At 40.3% G+C, this 27,428-nt stretch overlaps 1 protein-coding gene across 4 annotated transcripts in view; it reads left to right on the top strand.

Moving 5' to 3' along the window:
* DGKI (diacylglycerol kinase iota) overlaps window positions 1–27,428 on the top strand; it is a 450,160-nt gene that overhangs the window by 301,207 nt on the left and 121,525 nt on the right. For 2 of the 4 annotated variants that reach the window (XM_047097249.1, XM_047097248.1), the window contains one exon: window positions 23,338–23,438. In XM_047097249.1, coding sequence (XP_046953205.1) covers window positions 23,338–23,438 — 101 coding nt within the window. Of the gene's footprint in view, window positions 1–23,337; window positions 23,450–27,428 lie in introns of all 4 variants that reach the window. The other 2 variants (XM_047097250.1, XM_047097251.1) reach the window with 1 other exon arrangement.

Below are 27,428 nucleotides of genomic sequence, written 5' to 3'. Positions count from 1 at the left end.
ACTATGTAACCCTTTGCAATTGGCTTATTTCGACATGACATCTTTGAGATTTATCAACATTTTTGCGTATATTAATCGTATGTTCCTTTTTATTGCTGAGCAGTATTCTGTTGTATGGATGTTTCCATTTATTTACCCATCTACTTGTTGAAGGACATCTGAGTCATTTTCAGTTTTAGGCAATTGTGAATAAAGCTGCTCTAATCATTGATGAACAAGTTTTGTGTAAATATAAATTTTCATTTCTCTAGGTTAAACACCTAGGAAGGGAATTCCTGGGTCATATGGTAAGTGTATGTTTAACTTGATAAGAAACTGGCAAATTATTTTCTAGAATACAGATCTTGCATTTCTACCAGCAGTGTATGAGAGAGAGAGTTCCAGTTTGTCTCCATCCCTGCCAGCATTTGGTATGGCCAGCACTTTAAAATTTTAATCATTTAGTCACGAGTGTCTTTTCATTATTTGCCATCTATCTTATACTCTTTGATGACACATCTGCTCAAGTCCTTTGCCTGTTTTTAAATTGGGCCCAGTTGTTTTTTTCCTTTGACTTTTGAGATTTTGCCACATATTCTGGATCCAAGTCCTTTGTTACAGATGTACTTTGCAAATGTTTTCTCTTGGCACATGTCTTGTCTTTTCATTCTCTTTACAGAGTCCAAATTCTCAAAGTTTTCTTCATATGTCTGTATTTTTGGTATTATGTTCAAGAACTCTTGGTTCAATCCTAGGTCATAAACATTTTCTCCTTTGCTTTCTTCTAGAAGTTTTGTAGTTTTATGTTTTGCATTCAGTTCTATGATTTGAGTTAATTTTTGTATAAGATGTGAGGTTTAGGTTAGTGTTTTATTTTGTTTTTACATATAAACATTCAGTGGGTCCAGCATCATCCGTTGAAGACTATTTTTTTTTTTCATTGAATTTCCTTTACATCTTTATCAAAAATCAATTGGATGTATATATGGGGGGTATGGATATATATGGATGGATAGATATCGGTTTCTGTACTCTCTGTTCTGTTCCATTGACTTATATATTTGTGCCTTTGTCAATGCCATGTTCTTTTGATTATTGTATCTTTATGTTAAATCTTAAAATCAAGTTGTGCTATTTTTTCACTTTATTTTTTATTTTAAAAGTTGTCTTGGCTATTCAAGTTTCTTTACCTTTCCATATAAATTTTAGAATAAACTTACCTATTGTGTTGAATCTATAGATCAATTTGGGGATATAGACATCTTTACCAGGATGAGACTTCCAATCCATGAATACTGTATGTCTCTCCATTTATTTATTTTGTGCATCATTGTTTTATAGTTTTCAACATACAGATCTTGTATATATTTTGTTGCATATGTGCCTGTGTTAGATATGTGTTAGTTTTCAATTACGATTGCTAGTGTGTGAAACTACGCTGGATTTTCATGTATTGTCCTTGTATCCTGTGGCCTTACTAAAATCACTTTTTATTACAAGGAATTAGATTGCACCCTTGGGTTTTTCTGCATAGTCATTCTTGTCATCTGTGAATAGGAGTGGTTTTGTCCCAATCCATATGCCATTTATTTATTTATTTACAATAAATATAATAATATAATAAATAAAAATATAATAATAAATAAATAGCACTAGCTATTATTGCTAGTATGATACTGAATATGAATAGTTAGAGTCGATATCCTTGCTTTGCTTCTTATATGAGGGGAAATCATTCCTTTTTTTCACCATAAAGTATGATTCTTTGTTGTAGATTTATTTGTTAAAGTATATTTATTAGGACATCTGGGAAAGATTAGAGAGAAATGGAATTATTTATCCTCTACATGTATGTTAGAATTTTCCAAGAAACCATCTAGTCCTCATGATTTCTTTTTACCCTTTTTAACAGTAAGTTCAATTACTCTAGGACTTACAAGAGTACTTGGGTTATCTATTTCATTGTAGGTGAGTTTTAGTGGATTTTTTTGTTTGTTTTGTTTGTTTGTTTGTTTGTTTTTTTTTAGTTTATTGAAGTTTTTCAGGAGTTACCCATTTCATTCCAGGTGTTAAGATATATAGAATTATTGGTAGTATTTATGCTTTTAATGTCTTTGGGATCTGCATTGATTTTTCCCTTTTATTCGTGGAATTAGTAATTTGTATCTTTTCCCCTTGACATTCTTAGTAAAGGATCCATTTTTTAAAAAATATGAAATTTATTGTCAAATTGGTTTCCATACAACACCCAGTGCTCATCCCAATAGGTGCCCTCCTCAATGCCCATCACCCACTTTCCCCTCCCTCCCACCTCCCCAACAACCCTCAGTTTATTCTCAGTTTTTAAGAGTCTCTTATAGTTTGGCTCCCTCCCTCTCTAACTTTTTTTTCCATTCCCCTCCCCCATGGTCTTCTGTTAAGTTTCTCAGGATCCACATAAGAGTGAAAACATATGGTATCTGTCTTTCTCTGTAGGACTTATTTCACTTAGCATAACACTCTCCAGTTCCATCCACGTTGCTACAAAAGGCCATATTTCATTCTTTCTCATTGCCACATAGTACTCCATTGTGTATATAAACCCCAATTTCTTTATCCATTCATCAGTTGATGGACATTTAGGCTCTTTCCATAATCTGGCTATTGTTGAAAGTGCTGCTATAACATTGGGGTACAAGTGCCCCTATGCATCAGCACTCCTGTATCCCTTCAGTAAATTCCTAGCAGTGCTATTGCTGGGTCATAGGTAGATCTATTTTTAATTTTTTGAGGAACCTCCACACTCTTTTCCAGCATGGCTGCACCAGTTTGCATTCCCACCAACAGTGCAAGAGGGTTCCCATTTCTCCACATCCTCTCCAGCATCTATAGCCTCCTGATTTGTTCATGTTAGCCACTTAGACTGGCGTGAGGTGATATCTGAGTGTGGTTTTGATTTGTATTTCCCTGATGAGGAGTGACGTTGAGCATCTTTTCATGTGCCTGTTGGCCATCAGGATATCTTCTTTAGAAGTGTCTATTCATGTCTTCTGCTTGTTTCTTCACTGGATTATTTGTTTTTTGGGTGTGGAGTTTGGTGAGTTCTTTATAGATTTTGGATACTAGCCCTTTGTCCGATATGTCATTTGCAAATATCTTTTCCCATTCCATTGGTTGCCTTTTAGTTTTGTTCATTGTTTCCTTGGTAGTGCAGAAGCTTTTTATCTTCATGAGGTCCCAATAGTTCATTTTAGCTTTTAATTCCCTTGCCTTTGGAGGTGTGTCCAGTAAGAAATTGCTGTGGCTGAGGTCAGAGAGGTTTTTCCTTGCTTTCTCCTTTAGGGTTTTGATGATTTCCTGTCTCACATTCAGGTCCTTTATCCATTTTGAGTTTATTTTTGTGAATGGTGTAAGAAAGTGGTCTAGTTTCATTCTTCTGCATGTTGCTGTCCAGTTCTCCCAGCACCATTAGTTAAACAGACCGTCTTTTTTCCATTGGATACTCTTTCCTACTTTGTGAAAGATTAGTTGGCCATACTTTTGTGGGTCCATTTCTGGAGTCCCTATTCCATTCCATTGGTCTATGTGTCTGTTTTTGTGCCAATACCATGCTGTCCTGATGATTACAGCTTTTGGGGCACCTGGGTGGCTCAGTCGGTTGAGCATCCGACTTTGGTGCAGGTCATGATCTCATATCTTGTGAGTTTAAGCCCCATACCAGGCTTACTGCTGTCAGCGCAGAGATAGCTTCCAACCCTACGTCCCCCTTTCTGTCCCTCCCCGACTCGTGCGTGTGCTCTCTCTTTCTCTCAAAGATAAAACATTTTAAAAAATCAGCTTTTGTTTTTGTTGATTTTTCACCCTTGTTTTTCTATTTGCATTTTCATTGATTTATGTCCCTATATTATTTTCTTATTCTGTTTACTTTGGGTCCATTTTGCTCTCTTCTCCCCCCCCCCCAATTCTTTAAAGAAGAAGCTTAATTATTTAAGTAATCAATTGACCCAGTTGAGTTCAGGCTACAAGGTCTGACTCACCTTCTGAGAGTTGTGGCTACAATGTTAATTCTGTTTTCCAAGCCGTTGCAGTGCTGTTTATATCTGTCTGGGGTGTATGTACCATCAAGTTGCCACTATGGGACCTTGGTTATAGGATCTGTTCTGTAGTTTAATTCCTAAAGTCTTTGGTATAGATGCTGACGGCCAGATTCACCCATTGGCAGCCTAGAGATGAACCTGAGAGTTCATGAACATCTTTATGGAGCTGTTTTCCTGAGCCCTCCTTCTCCTTTGTCATCCTGGTACTTTCCTCTTCTCTGGAGCTCCTCATTTGGGTCTTTCAGCCAGAAAGCTAAAGTTTTAGCTACCTCGCTCTATTGCATACCTCCTGCAACTGTGTTAACGTGCAGGACCAAGCAATGATATGGCAGAAAGGGAGGGAATACAAGCAATTGGTTTATCCCATGCTCTTGGGATCATTGCTCCTTTTATCAGAGAGGACAGCTCTCTTCCATTACAATTTTAAGCACCTGAAGGCTTTTGTCGATGCCACTGCCAGTGTGAATGCTGGTGTGTAGGAAAATGGTGAAGGGTAAATGTCCCTGAGTTTCTCTGTGCATTCAGAGTCCCTTTTCCTTAAGCCAGAACTCAAGGGCTCTCCTGGGGCTTGCTCTACCTCAATTTGGTGTTCATGTCAAGCTTTCTGCTGCCTGGGAGTCCACACCAGGGTTGATTGCAGGGAAAAAGAAGGAAGAGCTTACCACCATTTGATAGTATTTTAAGTTCAGGTTTTAGTCTGCTGCTATCATTTACTTTTCAGATCCTCAAATAGCTGCTTTATGAATTCTGGCCAGATTTTATAGCTGTATTCATTGGAGTGGGAGGGGGCGGGGGTTGGAGAAAGAATCGTGTGTGCATATTCACTTCACCCAGAACCAGATGTTCTCTACTGCAGAGAGCTGTGATACTGTATCCCTTTTTCTCCCACTGCAGTTTAGTACCATAGCTAAACTCAGCAAAACAAATCTGCAGAGAAATCACTGTATTTTGAACTACAATCAACATATGTTAAGTGTCATATGCCATCTTGCACAACAGTTACAATTTAAACATAAACAAGATACTTCCCACTGCTAAGTTGTGTGGCTTTGCTGGTTACCTTTGGGAAGGCAGAGTTGGACACAGACCCATGGAAAAAGCATGAATTGTCATGTTTGACTACAAGCTGAATATGATTCAGCATTCTAAGATTGGTTTCAGTAAATGAAGTCTTCATGGTAAAGGATGAAAGTAAATTGATTTTTGTTCCAAGGAGAGAGGGAGTTTTACTAAGAGAAAGAGAAATATTTTTGATATGCCTTTTTTTTATGGTTCTCTTTTGGGTTGAGTTTAAGAATTTTATTATAGGATAGAGCCAAGAATCTTCAATCTTCATGACTGATGAGAACACAAACTGGTCATAGGTGGTTTAACATCTGCGTGCTGGCCAGCAAAGCAAACTAGATGATTTTTTGAAGTGCTTTTCTAAAAATGCTGCAATTCTATTTTTCCAGCTGGTCACATCAAAAAATTTTTTAACACTTTTATGAATTTGTCTAATGCACTATCTAATGTGTTTGTTTATTTTATTTGTTTAATATTGGACCTTTAATTAGAAAACAAGATGTGACCTGTTTTTATTTAGACCCCTTCTCTTTTCCTTGGTTCTTTGTATAAACTTCACTCTGCTACATACTAGACTCTATCAGGGAGTAGCAAAAACATTGCCAAAGTAGAAATTTACATGTACGCCTCTGTAAATTGTGAGGGTACCTCTAAGGTGCCAAGAAGATACATCATACATACTTTGCCTAAGAACGAATTCAGTTGATGGTGGCTGACACACAGATCTTCTTGAGAAACTCAGGATGAAAAGTAGTCCTGGACCATTGCAGCCTCCCGAATGATGCTTCATGTCTGGGGCAGAAATCTGTCCCGATTCTGATTGCATAGAATGTAATTTTTAGGTCGTGGTTTCTGGATCCCAAACCAATTGTGAGGATTCCAAAAGGGCCTAAGCACTCAAGAAATTATGAATATATTTGTTGTTGATGCTTTTGTTGTTCTGTATCCTGGGGTGATTATCTCTGAGTGACAGGATTATAGATAATATTTTATTGACTTCCTGTATTTTTTGGATTGATTTTGATGAACATGCATTACTTCTAAAAGGCAGAAAAATTGGGGTGCCGGGGTGGTTCAGTCCGTTAAGCATCCAGCTTCGGCTCAGGTCACGATTTCATGGTTCATGAGTTTGAGCCCCTAGTCGGGCTCTGCACTGACAGCTCAGAACCTGGAGCCTGCTTCGGATTCTGTGTCTCCCTCTCTCTCTGCCCCTCCCATGCTAATGCTCTGTTTCTCTCTCTCTCTGTCTCTCAAGGATAAATAAACATTTAAAAGTTTTTTTAAAAAACTAAAGGGAGAAAACTTAAAAGTTTATTTTATTTTATTTATTTTAATTAATTAATTAATTTGTTTTGTGAGAGAGAGAGAGAGAGGAGAGAGAGAGGGAGAGAGAGACAAAGTGTGGGTGTACCTGAGCAGGAGAGGGGCAGAGAGAAAGGGAGAGAATCGTAAGCAACTTCCACACCCAGTGGGTGTTCAGTCTCATTACCGTGAGATAATGACCTGAGTAAAATCAAGAGTCAGATGCTTAACCTACTGAGCCACCCAGGCATCCCAAAGTCCATATTTTAAAAAGGGTACAAGAGAATTGCTACATGCACAGAACAGGATAAAATGCCATTTACCGAATCTCAGAGTCAGAAAGGGAAGCAACAGAGTTAGCTTGAGGCTTTCTGGAATGCAAAGCTGTTTGCTCTCTGAACCACTGAGCAGAGGAAACTGCTAACATCGTCCTTCTCTCTTGCTCCCACTCACATTTTCTGGGTTATCTTCTGAGTGATTTAACTTTCCAGTGCCCATTTTCTTGACCTTCAATAATGTCAAAATGTCATGTTTTCCTTTCTTTTTATGATACTCTCTCCGTTGGTCGCATAAAACAGATAAACCAATTTGAGAATTCCAAAGAAAGGTAGGGAAGTGTTGCTTGAGCTTCCCCTCCTGTCACTTGTCAGACTTGAGCCCAGGCTGCAGCACCGGTGGTGGTGGCTTTCTTCCTTGCACTCTGCAACTTTCCCCCAAGAGTTGCCCCTCTCTACCTGAGGTTTTATTCCCACTCACATGGCCAGCGTGGCCTAGTGCCTTAAAGAAAAGGGGCAGCAGGAACAGACACAGGTCTCTAAATGGAGCGTCTTCCTCCTTATTTTGTAGCACTCCCATGGTAACATTCTACTCTTTTGGGTGTCAGGGGGAGCTCTCTTTTTGTGGTATGACGTTGACCAAGTGTTAACCTCTTTGCATTCTGCTTTTTCAAATATTAAAAAAAGAAATGCAGTTGTTCCCCTGGGTTTCTATCAGCTCTGAAGTTATGTTATGCTAAAATTCAGGTCATGACCCTAGATTCTATGAAAATCTGCCCCAAAGGGATCTGAGACTTGAAGTAGGCAAAACTCTTCATGGGACATTCATCCTTTATCCTAAGACTGATCAGGAGGCTAGGCCCTGTACTGTTTTGGTACCTTTAATGGAAGTTTTACCTTTCTCTCAGTAAGAACTCAAGTGTGTTTTTTCATTTAGCCAGAAAGATAACATGTGTCTGATATTATGCTAATAAGCACCTTGGCTTGTGATCAATTTTAACATCTCGATAACTGTGGTGACAATTGCCATTATTCCCATTCCATGGTTGGCAAGACCGAGAATAAGAAGTTTTCGGAAACTTAACTAAGATTGTATGCTAGAAAGTAATAAAGTTAACACCCAGGGCTTTCTGCTTTGGAGACAGCATTTGAGACCCTACACTCTACGATTGCAATAACCTCTGATCATTTTCTTGTGTGTGTGTGTGTTTATTTTCGTAGATATGATTTATATATTTTATTCAATCATGCTGTGCAAACTTCTTCCTTTTTCAAAGAAAACTTGGAAAGGAGTGATGACTTACAATTCAGTTTTGAGTGTTTCAAATGTGTGACTCTTTAGTGTTACAGGTTTGCAGTTCAAGTGTTATAAGAAAAACGTCAGAATGACAATCCCGGTTAAAAATAAGTTCTAGTACAGCTAAGGAACCCAGAGAGTCTTTTAGACGTGTTAGTGATGGCGTTTGGTCTGGGAACGTGGCTCCTCAGGAAGGGTCATGCCCGCAGCTGTGGGGGGCGGATGACACCTGTGTTCTTCTCTTAGCAGAGGTAAACACAGACAGCAGCCTCTGGTACAGTTATGTAAGGCATAATACATTTAGGACTCCCTCAACACTTAAAATTATATCTCGTTGCTTTTAAAATTTATTTTCGGAGATGAATTATTCATGTCTGAGTAGGCGTAGAAACAGTCTTACATTTAGGAGTCAGCACTTCTCGTAAAGTAAAAGGTCACTTCAGAACTTAAGGGAATTTTCACTCAGGTGTTGTTGGCTTGAGGTGCAGGGCCTAACGAGGCTTCAGGGGCAAGGGGAGAGTCTGCAGGAAGGTTCGGGTGTGGCGTGTGCCCAGGCCCATTGGGCAGGACAAAGGAGGAGGAAAATGTATGAATTCCTTCGTTTGTATGTTTAATGGAAATAAACTTTAAGCAATCACAATTAAAAAATGACCTTAGCAGTAACATTAGTTCAAGAAACACAACTCTGTATATATTTAGATTATTCTATGCACCTTGACTTTTAGGAGAAGCAGAAATTAAGGTCTGAATATCCTAAATAGGGATGTCAAGCCAGGTTGGAATTTTGGAAAGCGATGCATTAGATGCCTCTTATTCTTCCACTTATGTTACCTTTTATAATCAGTAGTTGTAGGATCAAAATAAAATCTGTTCATTCTCCTAGTGATTCTCTTTAGTAGGCATTCGTGTAGTTTGCTTGGGTCGCCATAATAAAGTACTACAGACTGAGTGGTTTAAACCGCCGAAATTTATGTCCTCACAGGCTAGAGGCCAGAAGTCTGAAATCAAGGTGTTGGCAGCCTTGGTTTCTCCTGAGGCCTCTCCCCTTGACTTACAGCTGGAGGTTGTCTTCCTGTGTCTTCCACAGTCTTCCCTCTGTGTGTGTCTGTCCCAATCTCTTTTTATAAGGACACCAGTCAGATTGGACTAGGGTCCACCCACATGACCTTGTTTTAACTTAATTCCTCCTTAAAGACCCTCTCTTCACACACAGTCCCATTCTGAGGGATTGGAGTTGGGACTTCGGAGCATGAATGTGGGGGGGAGGGGTGCCCAACCCAGCCCATAAGAGCATCATACTAGATAAATTTGACTACATTTTAGTTTTCTTTTCCTATCACCAGCTGTATAAAGACTGAACTTTGTGTATCTGACTTGTATTGATGGTTTAGTTCTTTAAAATCTTTTTTATTAAATGGTAGAAGAAGGGCTGCAGAACATTGCTCTTTTATTTATAGCAAATTGTTGGTATTAGCTATATGGGTACAACAAATTTGTTGTTGACCTCTCTGGACCCAAATTCAATTTCTGTAAAATAAGGTGGTCAAACAATATGACCTTTAAATTTTTGTTCGTCTATGAATTTCTAAAACATTACTGGAATAGAAGCGACTATAGAAATACAGACTACAAATGGAAGGAGAGGGGAGTCATTTTGCTAGTCTTTGTGAGGAAAAGATTTACTTACAAATGTAGGAAAAAAACCCTAATTACTTCCGGAAAGTGGTGTACATATATATATATATATATATTTACTGTAGATATACATACATGTATATCTATCTATCTAGATAGATAGATAGTAGATAAACTGCAATCTGCAGAGTTTTTAATAGATTTACCGCTTTCAGAAAGAAAGAGAAACCTTTCACTCCAGTATTACAGTAAACAGCTGATATATATTCCACCATGGAGTGGGGAGAACATATCAATAACAAAGAAATCTAGACGTTTGTTTTGAGCGTGCCAACAGGGTGTTTCTTTTGGATTGTTGTGCTCAGGTAGCAATAAGCTGCAACGCACATTTCATTTGGAGAATTTTAATGTAATTATACCAGCGTGATTGACTTTCCTGGTCTGTCATGACACCCTGAAACACTAACAGGAAATGGAAAGGGAATACATTGTTAAAGGGAGAAAGAAAAATTCCATGTTGCTGCTGCACTCGGTTGATCCCTAGCCCTCATCACATTTTGTGTCAGAAAATGAAATTCTAAAAATGAGTTCAGCACGTTTCAAAGTTGTACCTAAGATATTTGACTAAAATGGGAGTGGTGCTAGAAGAATTATAAATGGAACAAAAAGGCCAAAGTTTTCAGCTTTATAACAGAGAGAACTGTAATTAGTTTCTTTTTCTTCATCGTTTAGACTCTCCTGCTCTCACGAGAGCTGATTTATGTTCTCTAATTGGGACATAAATCTTTTGGCCCGATGATATTTTGTTGCTCAGGCAAAGTAAAACAATTAACATGTTTTCCTGATGAGAGGCTCTTGGCTTATGAAATGTTAAAATACTGCCTTTGGTAGAGGCTTGATCTGTAATATGGTAAGTGAAAGAGAGAAGAGAGTGGACAGTGGGCCCAGGCAAAAGCACCCCAAATTATTTTCATATTCTGTCATGAAGTTCTCAGCAGAAACCATTCTTTTACTTCTGTCATTTTTTTTTCTTTTTAGCTTTATTTTAACTAATCGTTTTGTGTTTGTTCTTCATCATCCAAACACTGTTATTAGTCTCGGACTAAAAGTTTATCTTATGGGACTTCTTCTCAAGTTTACTATCAAATTTTACAAAGCTATTTTTGTAAAATTATTAGCAGTTGCAGTGATAGAACTATATGAGTCTTATTTGGGCAAGGTGTCTTTGTTCTGTCCATTTTGACACCAATAAGATGAATGATTTAAAAATTAAAAAAAAAAATTCCTCTGTTCATTGGATTAGGGTTTAGAGAATGGTGATGACAGTTTCTGCCTAATTGGCTCAATTTACTGAGTTGGAAAGGGGAGTTGGATTTAGGGGACTCTGATTTGTTCTTGGATCTCTGACAAGGAAACAGGAGGTGACAGGAGCACATCTGTGAGCAGGGGACTCAGCTTTCCCCCAGCTGTAAGTGGATGACTAGGACAGACGTGGTGTCCTTTCCCTCTCCAGAGGGACGTGGAGCACTACTGAAATATTCCAGACCTTGGCGAGCCATCGTGAACCAAAAGGGAAAAAGGAGTTGAAACGTAACATGGTAAACTAACAATGACCAATATGAAACATAGCTTTGTGAATTTTCTTAAATACCCACATTTTAAGAAAGTACGTGTGTCCTTTTCAAACTGTTTTCTGTAGAGAGCTAAAGCCATTTAAGGAAATGTTTCTTATGTAATGCCATTTATTGTTAGGCCAATACTTAACTTTTTTATTTTCTTGATCTAAACCCAACACAGACTCTCTTTCTTACTGAGCCTGTTCCCTGGGGATGCAGAGTTACCTCCACATAATTTGCACACAAGCTTTTCAGTAGGAACACAGCTGGTAATTCATGCGTTCAGTCTTTTCTCAAATAAAGTGGGGTTACATTTCTCCATTTTAATAAGATGGCCATGTTTATTTTCACACCATTATTGCCTTATGCATTTTTGGATTCTGTTTTGTTGGTTCTTTTTTCTTTTTTTTTTTAACTTTTAAAAAATGTTTATTTTTGACAGAGAGAGAGACAGAGACAGAGACAGACAGACAGACAGAGCATGAGTGGGGGAGGGGCAGACAGAGAGGGAGACACAGAATCCAAAGCAGGCTCCAGGCTCTGAGCTGTCAGCACAAAGCCCGACGTGGGGCTCGAACTCACAGACCGTGAGATCATGACCTGAGCCGAAGTCGGACGCTCAACGGACTAAGCCACCCAGGCGCCCCGGTTATTTTTTCTTAAAAAATTACCAATTTTAATTTTTTTCCTGTAGGTTCATAAGTGTTTAAAAATTTTAAAATATACATGTAATCTAGGTTTTTTTTTTAAATAAAAATACTGTTTTCATGGTACCCTCACTCAAATACCACCACTTGATTCATCAAAGTGCGTAGGGTTACTAGAAGATGAGTAAATATATTAGTAGTTGCAGCCTAATTTAGTCCTTCATGATATATGTGAAGGGCCACACATTTCTTTTGTGAAATGACACTTTTTTTTAATGTTTATTTTATTTTTGAGAGACAGAGAGAAAGAGAGCGCTGGGGAGAAGCAGAGAGAGAGGGAGATACAGAATCCGAAGCAGACTCCAGGCTCTGAGCTGTCAGCACACAGCCAGACGCGGGGCTCAAACCCACGAACCTTGAGATCATGACCTGAGCCAAAGTCGGATGCTTAACCGACTGAGCCATCTAGGCACTTCTAAAATAACACTTTTTTAAACTATACAAATCCCAGTCCTTGCTCCACACCCCTTTCCAACCAAGAAAGTCAGTTTATCAGTTGCAAATATGAACAGGATATCCTAGCTTGTGATTGCAAACCCAAGGCATTTTAGCAGTTAAATAACAAATAAATGTAAGATTTTTCCTTTTGTTTGATACATAGAAATTGGAACCTGAAGTAAAAAAATCTCTCCCTTTCTGAGCACATGAGATCTGAAGCCATTTAGGTGGCTTGAGAGTAACATTATCCTGTTATATCTCGTTGGTTCAGGCCCAGTGGTTCCTTACTCCATTGGAGATAGTAATTAATGGACTCCTGGACAATCACAGCAGCGAAAGTCTTCTGCAAGCCACTTGAGGCTATGCTACTAAAAGCAGCCCATGTTAGTATTTTATGATAGAATCTTTAGTCCTTTTTAATAGCCAGGAAACCTCCATTAAATGGACTTCTCTCATGGAGTGGAAATGATTCTCGCCCACTGTGATGAAAGACTGGCCTTGAGTTCTTGTTCCCTTTCCAGCTCCTCTTAACTCTTCTTTATTTAGCAATTTGAATATTCAGAATTCTACAAAAATGCATGTTCCCTCTACCTCTAATTTCAGTCCCTCTGTATTTCCTGGGGCATTTGCTTCCTTTACCTTTCCCTGTGATAATTTGTCCCAACTCCTTTAAACATAAAAGAGTATAAATAAGAATATAAGTGGGAACTTCAGGTCTGAAACTCCTATAAAGTTTTCGAAAGTACGTCCTCTCTAGTTGCCAACTGAGCAAATATTAGGGCAGGAGACTCTCGGGAGATTTAACTCTGTAGGTGGTATCTAATTACAAGTAGAAATTTCTCTCCACTTGTATTAACCAGAGGTAAGCCAGAGAATCAACCGCAGCTGTGAGGGTGGCATGAGCATTGAGATTATTTTTTGTTTGTTGGTTTAGTAATGGGAATAGATTTTTCCCTTGAACCAAATTCTGTTTACTGGTTCCCATCCTAGCCAATGGTGCAATTACATAGCACACACGATTAGGTGGGATAAAGGGGCACCTGGATGGCTCAGTCGGTTGAGTGTCCATCTTCGGCTCAGGTCATGATCTCACAGTGTATGAGTTTGTGATATGGAGCCCCACATCAGGCTCTCTGTTGTCAGCACAGAGCCCATTTCAGATCTTCTTTCTTTCTCTCTACCCCTCCCCGGCTGCCTTGCTCTCTTGCTCTGTCTCTGTCTCAAAAATAAACATTAAAAAAAGAGAGAGAGAGAGGGAGAGAGAGAGAGATTAGGTGGAATGAAGAATGTAGTTAGTTGTCATGAAAAATAGTTTTTCTCATTTCAAAATTAGTAAGTCCATATGGGAAGCAGCAGCTCAACAAAGATAGGTCTAGCTGGGCCTCCTGTGCTCAGAGAGCTCATGATTTAATGGGGGAGCAAAGTCACCACGTCACGATCGCATTTACATTTCACACCGAGTGCTTTGTCTGCAGCAATGGGTCTAGGAGCAAGGTGCTAATAGCTTGGTCTGTCGGGGTTTTACTGCAGGGTGGAGAGAGGCATACGTATTTGAACACCATTCAGAGGAGAAGGAATTGCAGGGCAGAGAAAGAAGGAGCAGATGGAAATTTAGTTGGGAAATCAGAAGTATTCTGAACTGAAATCCAGAGAAAGGGAGCAGGGAGTTAACCAGAGTGTGGAAAGCTGCTGAAGGGGGATTGGAGTGAGGACTGAGAAGTGGATTTAGTGAGCTGGAATAAAGAGAAAGGAGAAGGGGGAAAGACAGCATGATCTTCTGTAGAGGAAAGTTGGAGGGTCTATGACTTAAAAAATAAATCTGTGACTCTGGTGCCTAGAAGTTGTCATGTATATATGGGGCGGTTCCACCTAAAAGTCTCAGAGTTGTTGACTGAGTCAGTAACAGCTGTGACATTCACTATCAGAAAAGGAAATGGATGGTTAGGAGAATTTGAAATATAGATGGAGGCAATTGGCCTGTTTCTTTTCCTTTTTTAAGTGTTTATTTATTTTTGAGAGAGAGAGAGCATCAGCAGGGGAGGGGCAGAGAGAAAGGGAGACACAGAGGTGGGGACTTCTTAATAGCTGGTAATCGATTCATTTTGCCTTAATTCGAAGTCATTAATTCATGATGAAAAGTATAATCACCCAAGCTTGTTATTATTATTCTCTTTGCTTTTTATTGTTTTCTGTTTATTTGGGCTTTCCCCATATTTTTTACCTGGATAGTCAAGAGATCTCTCCAGCTCACTTGCAGAAGGAAAAGTTAGTATGGCCACATTTGCAGTAGGGGCAGACTTAGCTCTTTCATTGGTTCTTCTGTCAGCGCAGAGCCCGGCGCGGGGCTCAAACGCACGAACCGCGAGCTCGTGACCCGAGCCGCAGTTGGATGCTTAACGGCCTGAGACCCCAGGGGCCCCTCGTTTGCTTTAAAGCAGTAATGACGCTGACATGTTTGTGGGGCTGCTTTGCAGTGCCACCAAGTGAAACCACTCCCAGTTCTTTGTCTTTGCTTCTCCTCTGCATGCCGGGAACCTGACGCCCAGCAGAAGAGACTGTCTAGAATAACCACATGCTAATTTCACTCTGCTGCATGTTCATTTATTATAATTTCAAAAGCATAACAATTTATCTCAATAGAAAGCATGAAAATGTGCACTTCAGTGTGCATTTGAAGAGCTCAAGAGAACTTAAAAATTTGTGGTTTCAACCAATGGCGTAAAAGCTCTCTCATATTTGGTCCTTAAAATAACCATTTTTTAATCTGTTAGCCATGAAGTCAGCAGACAGTTTCTTTGATATGTGTCTGTCTCTGGTGCTTCACGTGTGCATTCTTTTGCCATGAGTGTCTGTGGCTGATTATCTCAGCGACTTAAAACCCAATTCTGACCCAAATAGTTGAAGAAGAGCCCATAAACTATGGAGACAGAGAGAGAGATTCTTTAGGTAGAATTTACAAATGCTTAGAGTCGTCTGAACAAGGAATAGGGCACTTCTGTCCTGCACCTTCCACGCCTGATGAGGGTCAAGCAGAGACAGAGCGGCCATTTAAAGATGCAATCATAGGGGCGCCTGGGTGGCTCAGTCGGTTAAGCGTCCGACTTTGGCTCAGGTCATGATCTCACGGTCCATGAGTTCGAGCCCCGCGTCAGGCTCTGTGCTGACAGCTCAGAGCCTGGAGCCTGCTTCAGATTCTGTGTCTCCCTCTCTCTCTTACCCTCCCCTGTTCATGCTCTGTCTCTCTCTGTCTCAAAAATAAATAAACATTTAAAAAAAAATAAAGATGCAATCATAGCATAATAACAATCAGAGGGAGTAGCAGGTAGTGAATTAGTGAACCTCTAAGTTTTCTTCCAACTCTATAATGCTTTAATCCCATGATCTTGTTGGAGGTGTGGAGGTGTCTCAAATAATTTGTAACTCTGACATGTTAACCACCTCACAAAGGGATGCCTTAAGTCAAGAACTTATTCAACTTCTATTGAAAAAGAATTAACAACCTTTACAAGTACTGTCTATTTTGGAAGGGGAAAAGCAAGTACTGTCTCTAGAAAAACATGTCGGGCAGTGGCAGCTTGTGATTGCTGCTGATGTCATGTTGGTTTATCCTTGGTCCCAAATTCAAAAACTCCTTTACAATTTTTTTTCACATTTCTGAGGCATTGTTCTCTACTCCAGGCAGAAGACAACTGAATTATTAGAGTTCTCTTTGAACCCAGCAGGTGTCCAAAATCCATTTTAAATCTCTGTTCAGAAGCCTTGATTCAATTTGATTTTACTGCTCCCTGCAAAGAGGCCCACTTGAATGTGTTTTTGGATAGGCTGTTGTCAGTGGCAGCTTGAGAATGTCCCAGGGTAAATTGCAGCAATTTCTAGGAAGCCACTGAAGGAAACTATTGAGTATAATTATTTCTAAAGAAGGCCCAGTTGTTATCTGATGAGAGAATGGGTGCGGTAGATGTTTCTCATTCACTGTTATTTAATTGAAGAACAGGCAGTCCTGAAATGGTTTACAGACTTTTTTGGCAGGGACATCTACTATTTGTATGTTCTTTTCTCTCTATTTGTGCTGATCCCCCTAGAGATAGGATGCCAAGGAACGTAATCCAGCATGGATTACCTCCAGATCTCAGAGAGCTGGATGGCAAAAGGACAGAAATGGACAGCCCGATCAGGGTTTGCCTTAGGACTCACCAAGAGAAAAACTGCCATGGGGTGGCTCAGAGATGCTGTCTTGTCACAGTGTGCTAAGCTGCAAGGCCATGTGTAGTCCCAGGGGAATTCAGCTCTCTTGCGTTTCATTCATTCATTTGTTTTAAACATTTATTATAAACAACATGGGGCAGACTCTTTTAGGTACTGGAGTTGTAACAACCATGACTAGTCTTTTGTGCCATGAATTCACACCAAAGTCCATTCATAAAACACAGGCCACTTCAAGTGAGTCCTATTAAAGATTAGTTAGAAATAGACTTTATTGGGGCACCTGGGTGGCTCAGTTGGTTGGGTGTCTGACTTTGGCTCAGATCATGGTCTCACTCTTTGTGAGTTCGAGCCCCACATCGGGCTCTGGGCTGACAGCTCGGAGCCTGGAGTCTGCTTTGGAATCTGTGTCTCCCTCTCCCTCTGCCCCTTCCCTGCTCTCTTTCTCTCTCAAAAATAAATAAGCATTAAAAAAATTTTTTTAAAAAAGAAATATACTTTATTACATCTTAGGTTATGATTGGGTAGAATCTCATGTTTGAAAGAAATGAAAGCAATGTATCAGTATTGAATCAGAGTTGGAAGGAGAAAGGCAGACAAAGATGTGTTTTCTGCCTTACAAAGGACAACTAACTGTATAGGAGTAGTGAATTCCTAGCTAAATTACAGTTCATCATAAAAATGAGTGCGTCTACATAATGAGTGTTTTTTAAGTTTATTTATTTTGAGAGAGAGAAAGAGCAGGGAGTGTTGTTGGGGGGGTGCAGAGAGGGAGAGGGAGAGAGAGAATCCCAAACAGGCTCCACACTGTCAGCGCAGAGCCCAACATGGGGCTTGACTCCTGAACCATGAGATCATGACCTGAGCCAAATCAAGAGTCAGACACTTACCTGACTAAACCACCCAGGCAACCCCATAATGAATGTTTTAAGGGGCAGGTCTTACACTGAACCATTGAAGAATGTTAATGAAAATTGGACATTTACAAAGTACAAAATGTAGAGTAATTATATAACTTTAAGGGTCTCAATGAGGATTTATCTTCTCAGTATAATTTTTTAAAGATTTTATTGTATTAAATTTTTTTTTTAATGTTTATTTTTGAGAGAGACAGAGCATGAGCGGGGCAGTGGCAGAGAGAGAGGGAAACACAGAATCCGAAGCAGGCTCCAGGCTTTGAGCTGTCAGCACAGAGTCCGACACGGGGCTCCAAGTCACGAGCCCTGAGATCATGACCTGAGCCGTAGTTGGACACTTAACTGACTGAGCCACCCACGCACCTCTAAAGATTTTATTTTTAAGTAATTTCTACACAGTGTGGGGCTTGAACTTAGAACCCTGAGATCAAGAGTGGTACACTCTTCTGACTGAGCCAGACAGGTGCCCCCATATTCTTAGTATCTTTAAGATATCTTGAAACATTCACAGCCCCTACTTGGATTCTCATCCAACAGATTATAAATGGCTATGTAACTCTGAATTTTTGTGTCCCCGCCTTGTGTTATCAAACTGTCATTCTGCTAAGGTTTGGTATCTGCTGACCCCTACTTAGATCTGTGACTGGGGCTTCTGCTATGATATTATCTAGGATTAAATTAAAAAAACTTTTTAAATATTTATTTATTTTTGAGAGACAGACACACAGAGCATGAGCGGGGGAGGGGCAGAGATAGAGGGAGACATAGAATCTGAAGCAGGCTCCAGGCTCTGAGCTGTCAGCACAGAGCCCGACATGGGGATCAAACTCACAAATCACGAGATCATGACCTGAGCCAAAGTCGGATTCTTAACCGACTGAGCTACCCAGGCACCCCTATCTAGGATTAAATTAAAAAAAAAAGGCTTGTAGAAGTTGGAGCCTCAGGGTATTAAAAAATACAACAACAATATATTCAACACTTATTCTTTACTAGGGATGTGCTAACTGCCTTACATGTATTTTCTCATTCACTGTTCACTGTATTCGTATTATCAGTTCCATTTGCAGATCAGAAAATGGTTTGGCCAAGGTAACTTCACAGTTCTCAATGTCAAACATGTATTAATTGACAGAGTTCATTGGAACTGAGATATTTCTGAGTTTACATCTTGCTTTGCACACTGGCTATAGTGTCTTAATATTAAAGGATATGATTCCCGTATTATCCATGTTACCAATGAGTGGTGTTGCTGGTCTGGTCTGGTTATGTGGTGTTGCTGGTCTGGAAGTGACCCTGGGGAACAAAAGCACCCAACTCATTCTCTTGTCTGTAAACGGTATCCATGTGAGAAGATTGGAATGAGGGGAGTCTGTTATCAGACTAAAAGAAACGTGGTAGTAAAGAAACTGAAAGCGTGAAGGTTGAAGAGAGAGGAATGAGAACTGGGTGTAAGTTGAATAGCAGTGAGCATTCTTGGGAGTTGTCTTGATCGCACTGCCAACTCCCCCCAGCCCCCAGCATCTCAGTGAAACAGGTGTGTGCAATGTGAATATGAGAAGGTGTGGTCTGGAGCCCAAGTGAGTGAATTTATTGCTTTCGTTGTAGTTCTTGAGGGAGTTCTCAGGGAGACTTTTGGGAGTTACATTCAGAGCCATGCACGTCTGACGTGCACAAAAAACTCAATCTTGACGTTTCACAGGAAATTTGTGAGAAGATGATAGGTTGAGGCAACTGTCTGGGTTGCGGAGAGAATTCAAATATTGCTGAGTCCCTTTTAGGAACCTTCAGTGACTCCTTGGAAGTCTGGTTTAGAACCCCCCACACAGAGCCGAATTCTGCCTAAGAGTTTGTGGTAGATGTTGGCGTGCAGGCAAATTCAGTTTAACCAGGACGTTTATCTCTTCTCTGCTCCACTAACTTTCTTGGAAAAATTGGATTTTAGAAAACTAATGGCACTGCTATTCCCCAGACTCTAAGGAACAGCTTTGTCATCGTCCACCTCCACTCAGCCATTAATGGGACATTAATATATTTTGACATAAAGGGACACAATTGAATTACTTGGCTTTCATTTAACATCTGTGTATTTTCTCTTTCCCCTGTTCTCGTTGTCTGTTTTCATGTTATTGGTTGGCCTGTAAAATACCTGTGGGAGGAGATCCAGGAGAATGATGACATTATTGAGGCTAGACAGTTTCCCCAGCAGCTTGCACAGGTGCCTAGGGAGGCTCCTGCATATGCCCTGACCTTCTTCCATGACCCGGCAGCAGCTGATTCTATTGTTTATTAGCAGAACCTTATGTAGGGGAGCGGTTTTCAGAATAATAATTATGCCGGTGATAGCTGGTATCCTGAGCACTTTCAGCGTGCCAGGCTTTTTTCTCAGCACGTTACCCGTATTGACCCATTTAATCCTCGTAGTAGGTCTGTGAGGTGGATCCTGTCGTCATCTCCGCCTTACCTACGAGGGAGCTGAAGCACAAGGTTACCTGGTTAACCAATAATTGGAGGAGCTTTACCTCCCATCCGGGCAATCTGACTCAGAGTCTGAGCTCTTAGACTTGGCTGAGCTGCCTACCCTTCACGCCAGGATCCAAAATTACTCCAAGCAGATTTCCATCACGGACCCCGTGGTTGCTCTAAAATTTGCTGGTGGGCCTCAACACTTGATAGCAAGCCAAGCCCCAGGTCCCCTAGTCAGAAGAGTGGGTTTAAGCAAGCTGCTGCTGGTGGGAACATGGGATGCATTGTAAGTCCTCAGGAACAGACGGGAGCGGCCCGCAAGAGAGAGGGGGTGTGTAAGAAGGTGGGATGGGGGAGAGTGATAAGCGGTGAGTTTTCTTCTGCCTGGCTGATCACTCTGGAGATGAAGTGAGATAATATGTGAATTCATTTGGATTCTGGAAAGTTCCATTCAAATGACAGTTCACGTTGCACGTGCATGGTGGGCCACCCGTAAGGAAGGTCGGTGGAGGCCGTGGCTCAGGAGGCAGCAGTGTGTGGCTGGAGTGGGTGGGCGCCGACACAAAGCTGGGAGGTGGAAGCCTATGGACAGGGGGCGGGTCCTGGTGGACTGTGAGAAAGGGGGTAAACACTGGTTAGCTAGTGGGGAGCCCCTGGGACAAGGCCGTATAGCGACTGGTCTCTAGTCATTCCTTCAACCCCATTGTCCACACGACAGCTACTGCTGGAGCCAGGTCTTAGTCCTGACATCTCCAGCCCATTGGAGAAGACTAGACTTCACTGTCATTAGACCTACTGTAATCTTGAAATGTATGGAAGTAGACGTCTTTCAACCTGCATCCTCCCCCACCTCCCCCCGGAGGGTATGGTGGGCCACTACATTCTGTGCTTCCAGCTTCCCTCTTACCTGATGTACTTGTGGGGAGACGTTTGCTAAGTACAGTCTTGGCAGGTCACTGGGGTGAGCTTGAAAATAAAAAGATCGGACCCCTCTTAATTTGGGGATAAGCATTTGATACACTGTATGGTCACTCTGTCAATTGCTTAAGTTCTTTCCTATCCTTTCCTATCTGTTTATGTCTAATACCTCACACCCTTTGCTGTAACTCTTATTTTTACTCTGGCTCTGAGTTACCATTTATTTACATATTGACATACTTTTAAAATATTTTCCTAAAAAGGATGATTCTCAGTGTGAAATAATCCCTAAATCCCATCATGTAGAGGTAACTGCTTGGGATAGCTTACTGAACATTTTCTCCAGACACTTGTGTACCTTTACAGATGCCGAGGTTCCACAGTTTACATGAAGGAGATTATTCCAGACATAATTTTCTCTAACTTTTTTTTTCACTTCACAACGTTATAGTCGAACTTCCCTCCAAACAAAGGCGGATCTGCACACTCATTTGTACTGTTTGCCCAGTGTTCTCTTGTTTCAGTGCACCAGAGTTTACCGAGCTACCCCTCCACTCACTGCTTATTGATAAGGGTCTGAACACCACAGAGAGATCATTCGACTTTGTTAATTCAGTCTCTGTGGTTTTGCCATCAAACCCATGGGATTCTTGGCCCCGTACAATAGAACAAGCACGAAACCTATGAGTGAAGAGTCCAAGACTCTGCTCCCAGCTCTGCCACTTAGTAGCTCTGTGACCATAAAATCACTTTACCTTTCTGCACCTCAGCTTTCCTCTCTATAAAAGATGATATGGTATGCATGATATTTAAGGTATGTTCTAGCTTACAAATATGCCTTCAAATCACATTTCCCATCACTGCTTATGTCAGTTTTATTTATCAAAGCCGATTCCATGCCCGGCGCAATGCCCGTTACAAAGTGGACACCCAACAGACACACTTTGAACGGACCGATGTATTGATATGTCTTCTCAAAATTTTCCTTCGCAAATATCAATCTTGTCATTTCATATTGGCTTAGTTTTTAGCCCAGGGAACCTCAGACATTTTTGTTTGTCCACCATCTCTCTTTAGAATTTATGCACGTCTATCTAAATATCTTTGTGTGGGAGGGGGGAGGAAGAGGACTATGTATGAGTATGCACATATGTGTCCATAGCTGGATATATATGTTGTTTTAAGGTATTAGAGTGGGAATCTACCTGGAGGTAGTTACTGCTATACTTTGCCCTACGATGAAGCATTAGACAATAGAATGAGATTGAATTATTTCCCCCTCCTTCTTCCAGAGTTGCAGTGAAATTCCATACATGTGTGTGTGAGAGGTGGGGTGGGGGGTCTCAGTATCCAGACAATATTTAATCACTCCCTCCTCCCTCCTTCCATCTATCTTTTTCTTCTTCCTTCCCTCTTTTTCTTCTCTTTTTCCCCTTCTTTCCCTTTTCCATTCCTTCCCTTCTTTACTGAAATGAAGAGTAATGCTATCTTTCTCCTTGGGTCAATGGTGACTTTTATCCCATAATACAAGAGAGGGGAAGCAATCCTTTACTTGCTAAAATTATCTGAACCAATGAAATCTACGTATAGGGAAACAGTGAAGGACGAGTGGAGATTGTGCTCTATTAATCCATTGAAGAAATGTTTTGATCCGTAGGAGTGCTGGCGAAAATTACATTGTTTCGCTCAACTAATGCCAGTGGTTAAACTAACCTGAAAATATTACTTAGTCCATGGAATCCAGGTAAAGAAATTCTGTGGGGGAACAGGATGCTTCAGAAAGCTTGGCACTACCCCCTTTTGTTTAACATGTGTCGCAAATTCTGTTCAAATGAATTACAACCTCATTCCCTTTCTAAAGAAAGTACCTTAGACATATTTTCATTTTTTTCCTTCATTTTGCGGCACTCAGAATCCCCACCACCAACAGCATTTATTGTCATAAACTTTGAGAGGTGCCGTTAGACTGTTGGAGCCATTTTGAGCTCAGCCCTGTGTTTTCTCAATTCTTGGTCTGCTTTTTATAGTTTTTGTTTATTTGTTTCTTCTGAGGGTCAAACTGTCATAAGAGGCTGGTATGGACATACCTGTCTACAGCAGTTTTTTATATGCCTACACTGCTTCTCACTATTTCAGATTAGCTGTGTCTAACTTATCATGGAACTAAACACATGATCTTACTAGACTTTTTAACACATTAAAAGCAAATAGGATTGGAGGAGCTTCCAGAAGCTTTTTCTGATTATTTCCACGTTCTCACCTAAATTCCAGAAACTTGAGGTTTCTGTAGATGTACTCTCCAGATAATGGCTGTTTTCTGGTGTGAATGAGAACTTTTTCTTCCAAGCATGAAGAGATGTTTTGCCTTTAGTCCTTCCAGGTGCATGTGGCTCTCAATTCTACCCTCTCATTTATGTCTGACTACTCGGTTCTTGTTTTGCAGTCCCCAATCTGTCCCAGACCGCCTGAGGATCCGGGTGAACAAAATCAGTTTACAAGACTATGAAGGATTCCACTATGACAAAGAGAAACTTCGGGAAGCTTGTAAGTTGGAAGTGCTTCGTTGATTTCATGTGACCAGCCTGTCTTCAGCTTCTCGATCCTCCTTGGTTTGGATAGATTCATCTTGTGTCTGAAAACAATGGTTAGAGAAATGATGGAAAGTGTAGTAATACGTGAATGCCAAGTGGTGATTTATGGCTGAAGGAAATGGAACTGGAGAAAGGAAAGCAGCAGAATAAAATTATTATGTGGAAGATGCCAAGTTAGGATCTCCTGGTGTATTAACCACTTTAGTCTCAAGTTTACCTAAAACGAGAAAGCAGAAGGCTGGCGAATGTCATGTGGTATAGTAACATGTAGAAAACTCTTGGGACAGCATGAGTCTTTCCCTGGAGCCGATATTACCGAATATTATCCTCATTCTTTATGCAGATGTGACATCGTTATCTATAAAGACATGTCTAACACTTCTAGCTATTATGTGATTGCATAATGTAAAAGGCCCACAGAATACCCAATGCCAGGATAAAGTGATTGATGGATGGTGAAATCCTGAAATCTTAAACTGACTCAACATATGAATGTTTCTCAATGTTCATATTTTCCATATGCTTCTTTAAATGGGTAACTAATTTTTAGTTCATCTTGTCTATCATTTAGTATTTATTGAGCACTTTTTATATTCCAGTCACTATTTTAGATCCCTGTCTGTATTGTGATACATGAGCTAACCAGGTAACGTAGGCCGGAAGATGTTAAGACCACAGGTATGTTAGATAGTGGTGTTCTTGGCTCCCCCCTAATTGGGGAGGACGGCAGTCAAGTACAGTAAATTCAGAGACGATCAGGTCCAGTGTCCAAGGACACAGGCGGGGATGCTAACAGAAAGGAAGGAGTTTGATACAGAACCAGAGGTTTATGAACTAACACCCCATACTAGCTCTAAGCACGGACCTACCTAGGGTTGTAGAAGACACAAATAGCTAACACTGGCAGGAATAGAGTAGGGACACATTCCTGGGATAATGTCTTCCAGGCTCTGATTTCTGAACCTGTGATCCTGGAGTGGGGTTTAGTGGATGGAAATCTTGAACTCTAGGGTCAGTTTAAGGGGTGGGTGCAGGGACGTTCTAATCTGGAAGTGGCATTGAGTGAGGATCCATTTTCCTGGTAATCCATCCAATCACTGAGCCTCCCAGAGAATTCTGTGTGAAATTTCTCCTTTCTCAATTCTCTCCACCACTTTAGCTTCCTTAACCCTTCTGGTTCTTTTCATTAAACATCAGTACCTTCTAGCTTCTCCTCAGCCTTGCCCCCAACCTCTGTCCCTCACTTTCATTTCCTTGGATGGGAAAGTTTTTTTTTTAAATGTTTGTTTATTTTTGAGATAGAGTAAGGGAGGGAGGGGCAGAGAGAGGGAGACAGAGGATCTGAAGCAGGCTCTGTGCTAACAGCAGAGAGCGAGTGAGACATAGGGCTCGGCCTCACTAACTGTGAGATCATGACCTACGCCGAAGTTGGACGCTTAACTGACCGACTGAGCCACAAGGTGCTCCATGATAGGAACGTTTGAAGTGGAGAAGGAGTAATTCCCTGAACTTTTGCATTTCTGCCTTCTATAAATGGCAGGTTATATTTTCCAATATAAATGAGATTATAAATAACAGACCAGCACAAATCTAATGTAACTCGTAACATGATGGGCATGTATGTTTGCCTTGGGAGATGTAGCTCACAGTGTAAGTTAAACTGACTTTTGGAGGCTGCTAATTACAAAGAGGAGTGTTTTATGTTCTTTCTCGTTTCACACTTGTAGACACATAGCTTATAATTTTTGAAAAATTAAACATAATAATGGATCTCAAGTCAGTAATGTTTTTCAGTTTGCCATCAACTCTGAAGAAAGTCAGTTGGGAGTAGGGAAACATTTGAAATTTGGGGCTGAAATGAGATTTGAGGCTTATCTGTGGATTTCAATTATCTGTTCTATCTTTTCTGTAGCATTATCTATCCACCATTGCCAGAGGTAATTGTGATTTGAGTTTTTACAAGAAGATGACATTTCTTGGCAAGTGCTTTACTCATCATATCTTATGTGATAAAACTTCTCTGTGAGGAAACTTCTTATCTCAAACTGGGGAGGTAACTTGGTATAAGTATAAATCCAATAAATTCAGGTGTCTTTGGGTCCCAGAAGGACACAAAAACATTCCAAGAAGGAATCAGAGAGTTACCTAATTCTAAATATTTGAGTTTGAAGGAAACAATATATTAATTAGAAGTAAAGATGGCCAACTCAGGCATCCCACATTGAATATGTAGTTATGATGCATCTAAAATGTAGTTGCTCAGGGAAGTTTGTCCTTTGGGGTTAAATATTTGATTCTTACCCTCACTCTCTTGCCTGATTCCAACTCGTAACCAACTACAGGTTCAGTGGAAGGCTGGCAGAGCTCACATTGAGCATAAAGACAAAAACCAGTTCAAGTCCATATGTGATACACAATGCCAAAATATATCTGTTATTTCAGAAGCATTAATTAAATAAAATATATAGAAAACATATATAAAAGGGATTTGAGGACAGTACTCTGACCTGCATCCCAAAGGGAGCGAATCCTCTGAGGCCATTTATTTACTGTCAACATACAGAGCCTAAAACTAAGGCAGTACTGCATTACCAGGTTTAAAAAATTAGTTCTCTTTCTTGATGATAACACTGAGTGATTCATCCAGGCAGCATGTGGCCGTTTGCCATCACTGTTTAATAGATCTTGCTCATGTGTCTGCATTGTTTTTTGTATTAGATTACAACTCCAACGTTTGTTGTCTAACAAAGCCCCACTTCCGTCCGTAAGGCAGGTTTCCTTGGTCATTACAGATGGCAGCTCTTTTAATTACCTTGCTTATTTTAGCGTAGAGAAAGATGACTACATTATTTCAAAGATTTGCCATCCCCCTTCCATTTAGCTCCAACTCGCCTGGGGGCCATTCCCCCTAAAATAATGCACAAAGAGGGTTGGTCTAGGCCAGTCCCTTCCTTGGCTCTTGCTGGTAAATTTCAGACTTATGTAAAAGTAATTAGAATCTCATTACTGGATTTATGAATTATTAACCATCAAGATAGTGGCTATGATGTCCAAGAGGAAAGTTTATTCAGCTTAAAAGGTAGAACGTAAAGTGGTCATGTTAGAAAAAATTCTTAATGAAATCCATAAAGATAGCTGACACTTAACTCCCATGATCTGAATCAAATCTATTAAATGAGTCCTTAATAAAGCATGTAATCATATAGTCTAGGAAAAGGATGCAGAGCTAAGGTCCAGAAATGTGATATCCTGATTGTTTGATATGAGTTTTTGAAAATCTTTTATATTTCTAACTCCAAAGGAGTTTCACTGATGCGACATACATTTTTTTTTTTTTTTTTTATCTAGAATAACTTGATACTGGCCGAGATTTAACTCTTATCTCATGTAAACTGGCTAAACTTGACTTCTGGCATTAGCTTCTCTGCCCTTTTGAATTGCCCTGATAATTCATACAAGTCTAGGCCCTAAATCAGAAGCAAAAACAAGGTTGGAATTTATTGAAAATAGGTGTAGCTTATTAAGGTAGGAGAGGACTAACATTTGCTGTATATCAGGTATAGTGTTCATAACCCCTTTACATTTTTTCAATGTAATGGAAATTATATGGATGTTCATGCGTATATACAATAAATATATAATATCTCAGTATATTATTCTCTGGCTTACATTAATGATATTAGGATCGTAGCTTAGACAATTGTTTTTATGAAATTCCCTTGTCTTTGGTTTACCGATTTAGTGGAAGGGTCAGAAATATCTGTGTTGGAATTGCGGTTGCAACCTTGACCACGTAGTTCATCTCTCTGATGATCCTAACTCTCATCTCCAAAACGGGAATAGAATTGCCGCGGGAATGAGAGAGTGAAATGTAATCTTGCGGGTGAAACTGTGGTGCAAAGGATGGTGCGCTACCATGCTTTCCCAAAATGGTAGTTATGGT

The sequence above is a fragment of the Lynx rufus genome, unplaced genomic scaffold (assembly GCF_022079265.1).
Source record: "Lynx rufus isolate CCGP_SWC_20201006 ecotype Redwood Valley unplaced genomic scaffold, mLynRuf1.p SCAF_4, whole genome shotgun sequence".
NCBI lineage: Eukaryota > Metazoa > Chordata > Mammalia > Carnivora > Felidae > Lynx > Lynx rufus.
This window is presented reverse-complemented; position numbering and strand designations above follow the sequence as displayed.